Source organism: Notolabrus celidotus, chromosome 10 (assembly GCF_009762535.1).
Source record: "Notolabrus celidotus isolate fNotCel1 chromosome 10, fNotCel1.pri, whole genome shotgun sequence".
Lineage (NCBI taxonomy): Eukaryota > Metazoa > Chordata > Actinopteri > Labriformes > Labridae > Notolabrus > Notolabrus celidotus.
Genome location: NC_048281.1, coordinates 11,140,449 through 11,153,147, shown reverse-complemented (window position 1 = coordinate 11,153,147; position 12,699 = coordinate 11,140,449). Strand labels below are relative to the sequence as shown.

At 40.4% G+C, this 12,699-nt stretch overlaps 1 protein-coding gene across 1 annotated transcript in view; it reads right to left on the bottom strand.

Moving 5' to 3' along the window:
• LOC117820751 overlaps nt 1-12,699 on the bottom strand; it is a 66,887-nt gene that overhangs the window by 50,798 nt on the left and 3,390 nt on the right. Inside the window, 10 exon segments of the mRNA XM_034694664.1 lie at nt 108-198; nt 1,828-1,950; nt 4,116-4,190; nt 4,318-4,370; nt 4,540-4,706; nt 4,858-4,934; nt 5,014-5,149; nt 5,535-5,613; nt 5,774-5,897; nt 6,473-6,554. Of these exon segments, the coding sequence (XP_034550555.1) occupies nt 108-198; nt 1,828-1,950; nt 4,116-4,190; nt 4,318-4,370; nt 4,540-4,706; nt 4,858-4,934; nt 5,014-5,149; nt 5,535-5,613; nt 5,774-5,897; nt 6,473-6,554 (1,007 nt within the window).

The window sequence follows — 12,699 nt, the reverse complement described above, 5'->3', positions numbered from 1 at the left end:
TGTTTCTGATATCATGAGGATTTTACCTTCATACATGGGGCACCTAGAAACTGATATGAATGAACTGAATGAAAACATAAATGTCTGTAGTTGTGTCAGTTCTTTACCTGCTTTGGTGATGTAGAGTGGCAGCCAGAAGAGGAAGGTGTAGCTGACCAGCTTAGCAAACAGCAGACTCAAAGAGAACTCGATCACTCCCTGCAGAGACAAACAGCACACACATTAACACGAGAATGTCCTGATGGAGAGAATACTCTTTTGTTAGATGCTTCTTCTGCTCACTCACTCTTGGATGAGAGTTGTTAATGCGCTCTCTCCTAAGGTTAAGGGTTTATAAGGGTTTTATTTCTTTTTAAATCTCTATTAGGGTTTTTTTAATGTAATTTTTTAAGTTTTTAAAAAAAATGTCCTATTAATTAATTCTATTATATCTGTTAGGGTTTTTTTTAATACATTTTTTTAATATCTCTCATGGTTTTCAAAAAAAAATGTAAAGGTTTTTTTTGTCTCTCAAATTTTTTTTTTTTATTACTGTTTTTTTGGCTCCTCCTGCAACTTTATTGTCACCAAAGTTAGTATTTAGTTATTTACCTGTTATATCTTCACCCTTGTAATTGAGCAGTCTTGTTTTTCTGGTTCTTTAATATGTGCAATACAATAAATAATAATAAAAAATGGTCAGAGGGGAGTCGTTGCCCCAAGTGAGGGAGTTTAAGTATCTCAGGGTTTTGTTCACGAGTGAGGGGAAGAGGGAGCGTGAGATTAAAAGACGGCTTGGGGCAGCGTCTGCAGTGATGCGAACGCTGTATTTACCGGTCAATCTATATTCCAATCCTCACCTATGGTCACGAGCTGAGGGTAGTGACCGAAAGAACAAGATTGTGAAGATAAGCGGCCGAAAGGATCTTTCTCTGCAGGGTGGCTGGGCTCAGCCTTAGAGATAGGGTCAGGAGCTCAGAAATCCGGGAGAGGGCTCAAAGTAGAACCGCTGCTCCTCTGCATCGAGAGGAGCCAGATAAGGTGGTTCAGGCATCTGGTCAGGATGCCTCCCGGACGTCTCCCTGGGGAGGTGTTTCGGGCATGTCCGACTGGGAGGAGGCCACGGGGAAGGCCCAGGACACACTGGCGAGATTATATCTCTCAGCTCTTCTGGGAACGCCTCGGTATCCTCCCAGAAGAGCTGGTGGAAGTGGCTGGGTAGAGGAGTGTTTGGGCTTCCCTACTGAGACCGCTGCCCCTGCGACCCAGACTAGGATTAGCGGAGGAAGATGGATGGATAAAAAAATAATAAAAAGAAGAGTGACAAAGCAACTGTGTGCTAACTTAGTTTAAAAGTTGGTATGTTTGCAATCAAAATAAAGGATGAATAAAATAAAAAATGTATATTTTTTTGTTTTTGGAGGTTTTCTATGCTTGCAAAGAATCAGTTCTTGCAGGATTGAAGAAAAGGTTTCTCTGTGTTGTCTGCACATTTAATCTAAATCACAGAACGGCTAGAGGCCCTGCAAGTTTCAGCTTTGGACTGGGGTTGTGATTGGAAAGAAAACAAGCTTTTATTTTGATAAGTTGCAAAAGATTTGCAGTGTATGGAGCAGAAACATGAACATGATAAACTCCTTTGTGACCTCTACTTTTACAGTGAAACTGAGACTCAACGAACGGATGATCTGCAACTCCTTTGGGGAATGTTATGAGGAATTATGCAGTTTATTTCGCAAACTACTCAAACAAAGACAGCAGATAAATGTGTGTGTGTGTGTGTGTGTGTGTGTGTGTGTGTGTGTGTGTGTGTGTGTGTGTGTGTGTGTGTGTGTTAGAATAACTGACTGGTATCCGAAGGGCTCCCATGAAGCTGATTGCAGTCGGCTCCGATTCCCGCTTCACCACCACAACCGGCTGCACAGGGACACACACGCTGTCTCTGGGTAACAGCAGCTCTGTGTCATAGCTCTGCAGGACAGAGAGAGAGAGAGAGAGAGAGAGAGAGAGAGAGAGAGAGAGAGAGAGAGAGAGAGAGAGAGAGTCAGGGTCTGAAGGGAGATCTTTCTTCTGTCCAGTCTGCCAAATGATTGCTGAATGAAAGCCAGACGCCGAGCCCTCTAAATGATTTCTAAAGATTTCATTACCTGATTAAGAAAACTGAATGGTGACCTCTGACAATAAATAAAAGAGAGGGACAGAGATAAATTAGCCAAACTGTGATTTAACGAGGAATTAAATGATTCTGTAATTCTTGATTCTTGGAGAAGAGGATTTAACACCAGCACAACTGCGTCAAATACCTAATGATGTGTTAGGTTTTTGGTGCGATTAAAGGGAAGGGTTTTCTGTAGAGACAAAGATGAAACTGTTCACTGTGCAGCATGGAAACCCGACCCAACTCTCACTCCAGAAGAACAAAAAGTAATGGTTATCGTCAAAAAAGAAACCCAGAGGCTGAATTAAATGTCCCTCTTCCTGGAACTTAATTATCTACTTTTGGGTTTTGCAATACCAAAAAAGTACATCTCTTCATCCACCAGGACTGATAATAATGTGCCAAAGTCTAGGAGGGGGACATTTGTATTCAGCCTGAAAGTACCTTTAAAATAATCATCCAGCTTCCCAAATATCTGACAAATCAACTGCACCTGAAGCAACCGTTAAAAAACCTGGAAACCCAAAACAACTGACCTTCCTGTTCTGAATATTATCCGTGTGATAGTAGCAGTCCTGAAGGATCACAACGACACATTCAGGGGAAACTTACTTCAGTGTTAAGAAGGAAATCCATCATCTGATACTCTCAGACCGTTGAATATAATATACTCAAACCAAACACATGCATTGTTTGGTAATTGTACACTTTTTTCTCTTATAACAAAACAAACGTGTAGTACACATACAAACTTGAGATGTATCCTCATCATAAAATGCAGAGAAGATTTAAAGGAAATTATTTTGAACGGCTTTTAATTCATTTTAATTCAATTACTTTATTAATCTGACCTTATTTATTTTCCTTTATTCATTTTAAATCTATTTAACCAATTTATTTTATTTTATTCCATTCAACAAATTGATTTAATTCTATTTGTATTTATTTATTTTATGCTATTTAACTAATTAATCCGAGGCAATTTATTTGTATGTATTTATTTATTGTAATTCTATTTAAATAATTAATTTGATGCTATCTTTTTAAATTCTATGTAATTGATTAATTATATTGAATTTATTTATTCTTTTTAATTCTATTGAACCAATTAATTTGATGTTATTTATTTGTATTCTATTTAACTTATTAGTTATATTTTATATATATATTTTATTCTATTTAACTAATTAATTTGATTTTGTTTATTTCTATTTATTTTAATTTTATTTAACTAATTAATTTGACGTTTATTTTATTCTATTTAACTTATTAGTTATATTTTATATATTTTTATTCTATAAAACTAAAAACTTCATTTTATTTACATGCTTATTTTTTTTTTTGTTTCCTTTTTCTTGTTCTTTTATCTACCTTTTTCTGTTTTCTCTGATGTGACGTCGTCTTCTTCTTAAAACCTTGTTATCATCCTTTAATGCTAATGCTTGATTTTTCTAGTTATATTTGCATTTATACTTGTTTTTTGCATTTTTATAACTTTCTACACTTCTCTCTGTCTACTAAATGTTTATTCTGTCATCCTCCTGAATCCTGCCATGCCTTGTTTGTCAAAGCACTTTGTAAACATTTGTTTTTAAAGCTGCTAACAAAAGTTAGTCCTATTTTGTTGCGAGTAGAAAACTCTGATCATGCAGTTCTTCAAATTGCCAGCAGGGGGCAGCATCACTGATGGAAAACAGCAGCTCCTTATGGGCAGGCTTGGACTTGCAGAGTTCACATTTTAATGACGTAGAAATATCAGGGATGAAACAAGATCCAAATCTCCTGATACAATGATATTATAGATACAATCCTCAGAGAAGGCTGACTGGTGTGGCTGCAGTTTTGCTCGTCGAGTCATCGCACTTTTGTCGTTCTCATCCTTTCTTATCTCCTAAGTTTTCCAATGTTTTAAAGCTCTGTTAGGCTGAAAAGGAGACTGTAACGATACTTCAACATGCAGAACCAGAGTGACACACACCTGTGTTTTGCCGTCCTTGTACTGCAGATACACCTCAGTGTGTCCGTTCACACCGTTCCAACTCTTTGTTGGAGCCTGCTTGAAAAGAAAACATCATTCACACACTCTTGAGTTTAAATCAGGTATAGTTACGTCAGACAAGTCAGGAGTTTTTTTGTTGTCCAAACATGCATCCTTTATGAATGAAAGTGGAAATACTTACACTTGTGGTTGGTGATACATTTTGAGCATACATGCTCTTCAGGTCATTTGGATCTGCAGAGAGAAAAAGATGCTCTATGGTTAGTTTAAGCTCCATTTACAGCTGTGCAGACCTTCTCAGAGAGCTGTGTGTGTTTGCAAACTAAAGAGGCTAATTCAAACATGTTCAAACGCAGAAATGAACACACAAAGAAGAAGATAAATAAATCAAAATATGACTCACGCTCAATGAGGAAGAGGAAGCACACGATGCCCATGAGAGCGATGATGATTCCCGGTACGATGAAGGACATGCCCCAGTTGCTGGACACCCAGTATCCAGCGATCAGTGAGCCCAGGATGTTTCCTATGGAGGTGTGAGAGTTCCACAGTCCCATGATGAGTCCACGCCTGAGAGAGGGAGAGCGGATATCAGCATTTCTCACACACGTGCTGAACTCTGCATTTTCTTGCATCAGAGTCATGTATCACATCTCCTTGAACTGAGATGCTGCAGTGAGATGAAGCCGCTGTTTTTGTCAACTAACTGAACAGATCTTACCTTCCTTTTCCAAACCAGTTGCTGATGCAGGTCACCACACTGGGCCAGCCAGTGGTCTGAACCAAACCGTTCGCTATCTGAAATGAAGTGAAGTGAAGTTTTAGACGGATACATTTAAAACTAAAACCTGTGAAAATGCTGTGTATCGTGTCTCACCTGGACAGAAACATAGAAGCTCATGCTGTGGATGTTGTAGATGTAACCAAGTCCAAACAGGCAGGTGAACAGGCCGCTGCTCACCATGCCGAAGGTCAGGTACAGACGGATGGGCAAGCGCTCCCCGATGATGCCACTGCAGAGAGATGACGTCATATTAATCACATTACTCTCAACATTAAAGCTTCTTCATGCAAACTTTGTTTCAGCCTCATTTTCACCTCTGGAATAAAATAAGGTAAGACTTTATGGAGAAGATATTCAATAAAGTGAAAAAAAAACCATATATAAATATACATAATAATAATATTAATAATAATAATAATAGTAATATTATTATTAATAATAATAATAATAGTAATATTAATATTAATAATATATATATATAAATATATATATATATATATAAGAAAAAATAAAAGATGCATATAAATGTTACACATGCTATAAATAGTTGTAATTAATTGTAAATAAATGTATATAATAAATAAAACTGCCCTCCTCCTCTTGGCTGATCTTACCTGAGGTACATTCCCACTGCGTAGGCACAGAGGAAGGAGTAGTCCATGGCTCCTAGCAGCTGTTTGTAGTTTCTTTTATCTAAGAAGAAGAAATATAGTTCAGGTAAAGTGGTCCTCAGCTGTGGGACCTAGAGTTTACATTTTAATAGTCTGATGTTTTTAAAGCACAGACAGCAGTGTTTCAGATCTCTGTCGCCTTTCAAAACTCCAAGAAAGTCAAAACTAGTGTGCAAACTCACCGAAAGGCTTCCAGCTGCAGTCCACGTCTGTTCGGAGGGACGGCAGAGGAGGCTGTTGGCTGCTGCTGCTGGCGGCAGCGGTAGCCAGCTCACTGACAGATGAGCAGTTTTTATGAAGCTCGCTCTGTGAATGAAAGAGACAAATGCAACATTCAGTTGGACAGGAAACATCATGTGCATCATGTGCATCCTGTCTCTCCCTCTCTCTCCTCTCTCTGCCTGTCACCTACTTTAACTCTCCCTGTCCCATTAAAGTTACTAACCATAGATCTTTCTGGAGTCCCTGAGCTCCCTTGTCTCGTAGGTTCCTCTGGATCTCTGCTGCTGTGGACGTGCCAGACTCCAGCTGCTACAACTACTACTATCCGTCTCACCACTATCATCTCTCTCTCTCTTCATCTCCCTCTATCCCTCTCTCCAACACAGTCTCAGCAGATGTGTGTCTAACATGAGTCTGGTCCTGCTGGAGGTTTCTGCCTGTTAAAAGAAGTTTGTCCTTGCCACTGTAACTTGCTAAATGCTGCAAAGTACTCTGCTCATGGTGGATTAAGATGAGATCAGATTGAATCCTGTCTGTAAGATGGGACTGGATCTTATCCTGTCTTGATGTTGGGTCTTTGTTAATAATAAAACATAGAGTACGGTCTAGACCTGCTCTGTTTGGAAAGAGTCTGAGGATGACGTTTGTTTTGATGTTACCTTGACTATGCTGATTGGTTTCCTGGAGAGGTGGAAGCTGGTGTAGAGCAGGAAGGTGAGGATGAAGGTGAGGGCTCTGTACCTGCAGAGAGGGGACACAAGAGGGCAGCACTGAGAGCTGAGTCAACATTCAGTACATACAGTAAGCTTATATTGTAATCTTCTACTTGCTTCTTTATCTCTTTAATGTTTAAGGAGACGTTTTAAAAGCTTTCTGATTTCACTCCACATCTCAGAGGCGGCAAATAAAGCAGCCGATGATGTTTAGGCGCATGATTGGAACATTGACAGATACTTAAATGTGCTTGTGTTTACTTTGTGTACTCTCCTGTGTCATTATGTAACAAGCAAATATATACGGCATGTGCTATCACCAGCTACCGCGGGTGTGACGCACTCGACAGCTGATTCAACCTCCCACGTTTGGCTGCATGTCTCAACATGAAACGAGAAAATAATGAGAAATGTTTAAGCAAAGATGAAAGATTAAATATTAAAGGTGCGGCTGTGCTTTAATGAAACACGCAGAAACCTTCTCTGACCAGGCAGACAGGAAGAAGCAGCTCGTTACAGATCGGTCACGCTGGCTTTATAAGCTTAGAGGTGCCTGCAGACATCTTCTCAAAGAGAAGTGATGAAGCTAATTATATTTTTATCACACCCTTCAGCCGCTCTGATCACGGATATCCACACTCACACACGCTGCTTTATCTCCTCCTCATGTTTGCTCACTTAATCTCTGAGCTGTGGTTTTTTAGATTTACCAAGAGTGCTCTGATTTCGGAAAATGACGGGTCAGGCAGTGACATCAACCTGCTGCCTGTGTGTTAATATGTGTGTTCAGTGCTAATGTGTAGCTGCACGGAGATCATTAGCCAGCTGGAGAGCAAACAGTCTGACGCAGAAATCCGTCGTGTAGCTCAAGCGTTAAAGTGGCTTTTAAGGCTCTGCTGAGGACACTGGAGTCAGATGTGAAGCAACTGTACAAATTCTTATGCAACAGCTGGACGGCACGCTGGGAGCCTGTTCCAGAGCGTGTCAGTGTGTGTCTGCTGGTCCCCAGACAGCTGTGGCAAGACGTGGCTCTAATGAATCCTCACCAGTGTTGAAATCATTACATCAGTTTGATCTCAGATGATCCAGAGTTTTAATTCTATTTAACTAATTTATTTTATTTCAGTTAATGTATTTTAATTCTGTTTAACAAATTAATTGTATTCTGTTTGTATATGTTGTATTTTATTCCATTAAACTAATTAATTTGATGTTATTTATCTCTATACTATATCACTTATTAATTCTATTTTATTGATTTAAATTATATTTAACTTATTAATTTGATGTTATTTATCTCTATACTATATCACTTATTAATTCTATTTTATTGATTTAAATTATATTTAACTTATTAATTTGATGTTATTTATCTCTATACTATATCACTTATTAATTCTGTTTTATTTATTAATTTATTTTTATTTTATTGAACTAATTTATTAGATTTGATTTGCATTATTATTTATTGTTTTTATCAATCTTTTTCCATTTTCTCTGATGTGACATTGTCTTCTTAAAACGTTATCGTCCTTTAATGCTTTTTTTTTCTTTTTTTTAATTACACAAAATTATAATAAAGCAACACAACTCTGACTGGACAAGGTCTAAACAAACAAACAAACATACAAACAAATAAACGTGATAACCTACAACAGGACAAACATGGGAGCAAGGGGTGGAGCGTAAATATTGTTCAGTGTATAGTTAAAGAGATAGAAAATTGAAAAAATAAATAAATAAAATGTATACATTCATGTTCATTCAAAAATTCATGGGGTTTAAAACTCAAGTCAAGTATCAATAGGAGCCATCAAGGCCTTTTATCCATCACTGATAAAATAAAATTCAAAGAGCCTCTGTGGCCACTGCCTTGATCTACAAGTGCTGATGCTGCTTGCTCCATAGATATCAGTTCCAAATAATCTTTAAGCCAGCTGTCTATATCAAAACATTTTGCCTTTCTTACCTTCCAATTCATTGTCCGTTTTACAGATAGAAATGCTAATGCTTTTTAAAAACCTATTAAACAATGATTTATTTGTCTACTATTCTATTATTTTTCTGTTTAATTTGCATGAGTTGGATAAAAAACTGAGACAGTCTCTTAACCAATCGCTGACAGATAATGCACAGATGGGATGACAGAAATCCAGCAGCATTAATGTATTTTAATGTTATTAATAGTTGCATCACATTTTGCAAAACAAATATGTTGCTTCACAGAGACAGAGAACAGAGCTCTTCATTTCCCGAAGGTAATAAAACCAGGTTAATAAGCAGCAACGTGCCGCAACACTTCCCGTCTCCTGCTCCTGCATTCCTGCCACATTTACAAACGTGTCCTTCCAATAAATGGAAACAAGCCTTGGGTAAACAGAAGCCAGACACCAGCAGCAGCAGGACTGATCAAGCTTCATGGACATGTTTGTTGTAGCTATATCACAGCTAAGTATCGGTTAACTCTCCGTGTTGTCAGATATTGTCCTTTTGGCAGAGTTCACTGATCAGGGTTGTTGGTAAGTTTAAGTTGCAGTTTAACGGCAGCAAGCTGGCATTTTCCCTTTATTCTTTCATATAATGATGGGACAGCTGAAGAGAGACAGGATATGTAGGAAGCAGAGAAGAAGGGGAAGACATGCAGCACATGGCCAGGTGTCAAACAAATACCACCGCCTCTGAGGCTGTTGGCCTTGCTTAAACTGCTAGGCCAACGGCACACCAGCCCTATTTATGTTTTTCATTGTAATGATTTAAACTTTGTTTTTGCGTTCAGCACGAACGCTGCGTTCGGCGCGTACGCTGCGTTCGGCGCGTACGCTGCGTTCGGCGCGTACGCTGCGTTCGGCGCGTACGCTGCGTTCGTTGCGTACGCTGCGTTCGTTGCGTACGCTGCGTTCGGCGCGTACGCTGCGTTCGGCGCGTACGCTGGGTTCATCGCGTACGCTGGGTTCATCGCGTACGCTGGGTTCATCGCGTACGCTGGGTTCATCGCGTACGCTGCGTTCATCAAGTACGCTGCGTTCAGCATGTACGAAGCGTTCAGCATGTACGAAGCGTTCAGCATGTACGCTGCGTTCATCAAGTACGCTGCGTTCATCAAGTACGCTGCGTTCATCAAGTACGCTGCGTTCATCACGCACGCTGGGTTCAGCGCGTACGCTGGGTTCAGCACGTACGCTGCGTTCAGCGCGTTCGCTGCGTTCAGCGCGTTCGCTGCATTCAGCGCGTTCGCTGCATTCAGCGCGTACGCTGGGTTCTGCACGTACGCTGGGTTCATCACGTACGCTGCGTTCAGCACGTACGCTGCGTTCAGCACGTACGCTGCGTTCAGCACGTACGCTGCGTTCAGCACGTACGCTGCGTTCAGCTCGTACGCTGCGTTCATCACGTACGCTGCGTTCAGCGCGTACGCTGGGTTCAGCGCGTACGCTGGGTTCATCGCGTACGCTGCGTTCAGCACGTACGCTGGGTTCATTACGTACCCTGGGTTCATTACGTACCCTGGGTTCATTACGTACCCTGGGTTCATCACGTACGCTGGGTTCATTACGTACCCTGTGTTCATCACGTATGCTGGGTTCATCACGTACCCTGCGTTCATCACATCAGGATTTTTGTACGTTTTCCGTCAGATGGAACTTTTGAGGAGAGATTGTGCAAGATGGTTAGAAACTATGTATGATGCTTCCTTGCAAGAGCACAGGGACGGACAACTACAGCAGAACAGCTGAGCGTTGATCAGACCACCACTGAATGTAAGTTGGATGGCGACTTGTGATTGTGAAACATCAGTCGAGGATTTTGTGTGAGAAAACTAAAGCTACAACTTCAGGAAAGGTTTGGGTGTAAGTTCTTTTAACTTCCAAACACACTCACACCAACAGTGGAAGAACAGAAGCTCTGAATGAAACATGGGGACCATCGTGATTGTAGAAACTCCAAGACCTGAAATAAGATCTGATCACAAGCCCGGGCCGGACTTGTGTCACTGCACGGATGGTTGCCCAAGCCTGCAGACTAATCCACAGAAGCATCCTGCACACATAGAGGCAGCATTCAGCCTGTAAGCTCAGCACTCTGCTCCAGGTGCTTATTGCTATAGTGGAGACTGTATATGCTCCAGGGAGCGGACTTACAGGAGCGCTCTGTCATGCTCTGAACACACTCCTTACAGCTGGAATGTTACCTCTGGCTGAGCAATTTACTTCACCGGAGCAGGTATTTGTGACACTATGTAATCTTTATTTAATTTTGCATAACACAAGAATCAACATTTGCAAGAGGCAACACAAGTTTGAGGAAAACTCCTGGCTCATGCAAACCAATCCTCGTAGTAGAAAGGTGTTTAGCAGCACTCAACAGTAAATCCTTCATGTGAGTATGCCAGACCGGTTACAGGGTCACCTTGCTGCCTCAGTTATTAACATTCTCGTCCAGTTCACTTCAGTAACATATTAACCTCCTGACTTCAAATCTGGAACCTTAAGGAACGAGGATGCTGGCTAAACTTTAATAACCGTGCATGGACGCCCTGGAAAGACTCTTTGGACCATCCTCAGTAAACACATGTCATAAGAGAGGAAATCTTACACTTCAAAAACTGAGCCAATCGGTATTCTATATTCTGAACATCCAAACCAACAGTGAGTGTTATCATGCAGCAGCTCAATCACATCGTAAATCACTCACTTCTGCACCACATGCATGTTAAACTGTGCCTTCACTTCACCTTTACTTGGGAAATATGAACTAAAGTGGTCTATTACCCATGAAACTACACTTTTGATCTACATTAGCAGGACTTTGCAGCGCTAAGAGACTAAGAGAATCCTGCCCATTAGATCCAGGCCACATCAGGAAGTGGGTTTGAAGTGATTCCTAATTGATTTCTGGAAATGTCTCTCACCACTGTGGCTGCTTAAATGGAAAGAGGAAGTGTCTCATGCATCAGTTGCAACAAAGGATGCATGATACAATATTACTTATTATCCCAATAACACAATTTGATCTCGTAAAGATGATCAATAAAGGTTCACAAGTTGAACCAGCACCAGCCCGGAAACCAGCTGTCGTGATTGAAGATGCACAATCATTGTACCTTAGCTGTCCTTTACGAGTACCACAAGGCTCTGTGTTGGGACCAGTCCTATTAAGCCCTTCCATAAATGAACTACCAAATGCCTGTACAAATGTTAACATGCAGTTATACCCGGATGATTCACGTGCAAACACAAAGCATGATGCTGCCGCCAAATTATCTGAAGCTATGATACCAGTATCTCACTGTCTTCAAAACTCTTCTTTACTTCTTAACACAAAAAAAATGCTGTGAATGTTTTTCTCTCGCAAGTCAGCAACCATGTGTTCTGATAAACGGAGACAGACGTTTTGTATGTAAAATCTATTTTTAAGTCAGTTCGTGTTGCGTCCTGTTAATTGTCTTGTGTGACATCCCGTACTTTTAAAACTTGTTGTTTTATGTTTTGTGTAAGTACCTGCCTTAGGACTACAGATGAAATGTAGCTATTGTGCTAATTCCGGCATATTTACATTGAGGCACACTTTTGAAATGTTGATCAATGTGCATTGTCCTAATCAAATAAACTCAAATTAAATTAAACTAGAACCATGTTCGCGTTGGTCGAAAAGGGGTAAGAGGAGTACCTTCCAAGAACTGGGACTCTAAAAGTGGGCTTTGCAGCGCTAATTGTGTCACGACATTTCAATTTGGGGACAACAGGATGCCGTAGTTCTTTGAAGGTCTGAAGTGTCACCTTGTCTCCCAAAAGATAGCATCAAAAGATGTAATCAGGGACATGAATAATTGATAAAAAAGCACATGGCAGATGTGGTGCTGTATTTGTGCAAAGGTGAGCAATGCCATAACCTCTGTCGACCTGGTTAATCTGGGGTTGATTTACACAAGTTGGCAGACTTACTTCCCTAATCCTCACAAGTCTCTACGCCCGACTGGAACTCAGACAACAATGAGCTGAAGAAACTTTTCGGTCCCTTTAAACAAAGCTTCTGGCCCTGAAAGTCCGGGGTGCTTACGACGGGAAAGTGGCTTTATGTAAATCAGAAACCAGGCAGTGAAATCATACAAGTGAGCCAGAGTGAAAGAAACATTTACATCAAACATATTTAGAGTCTTTCAATTCATATAAATA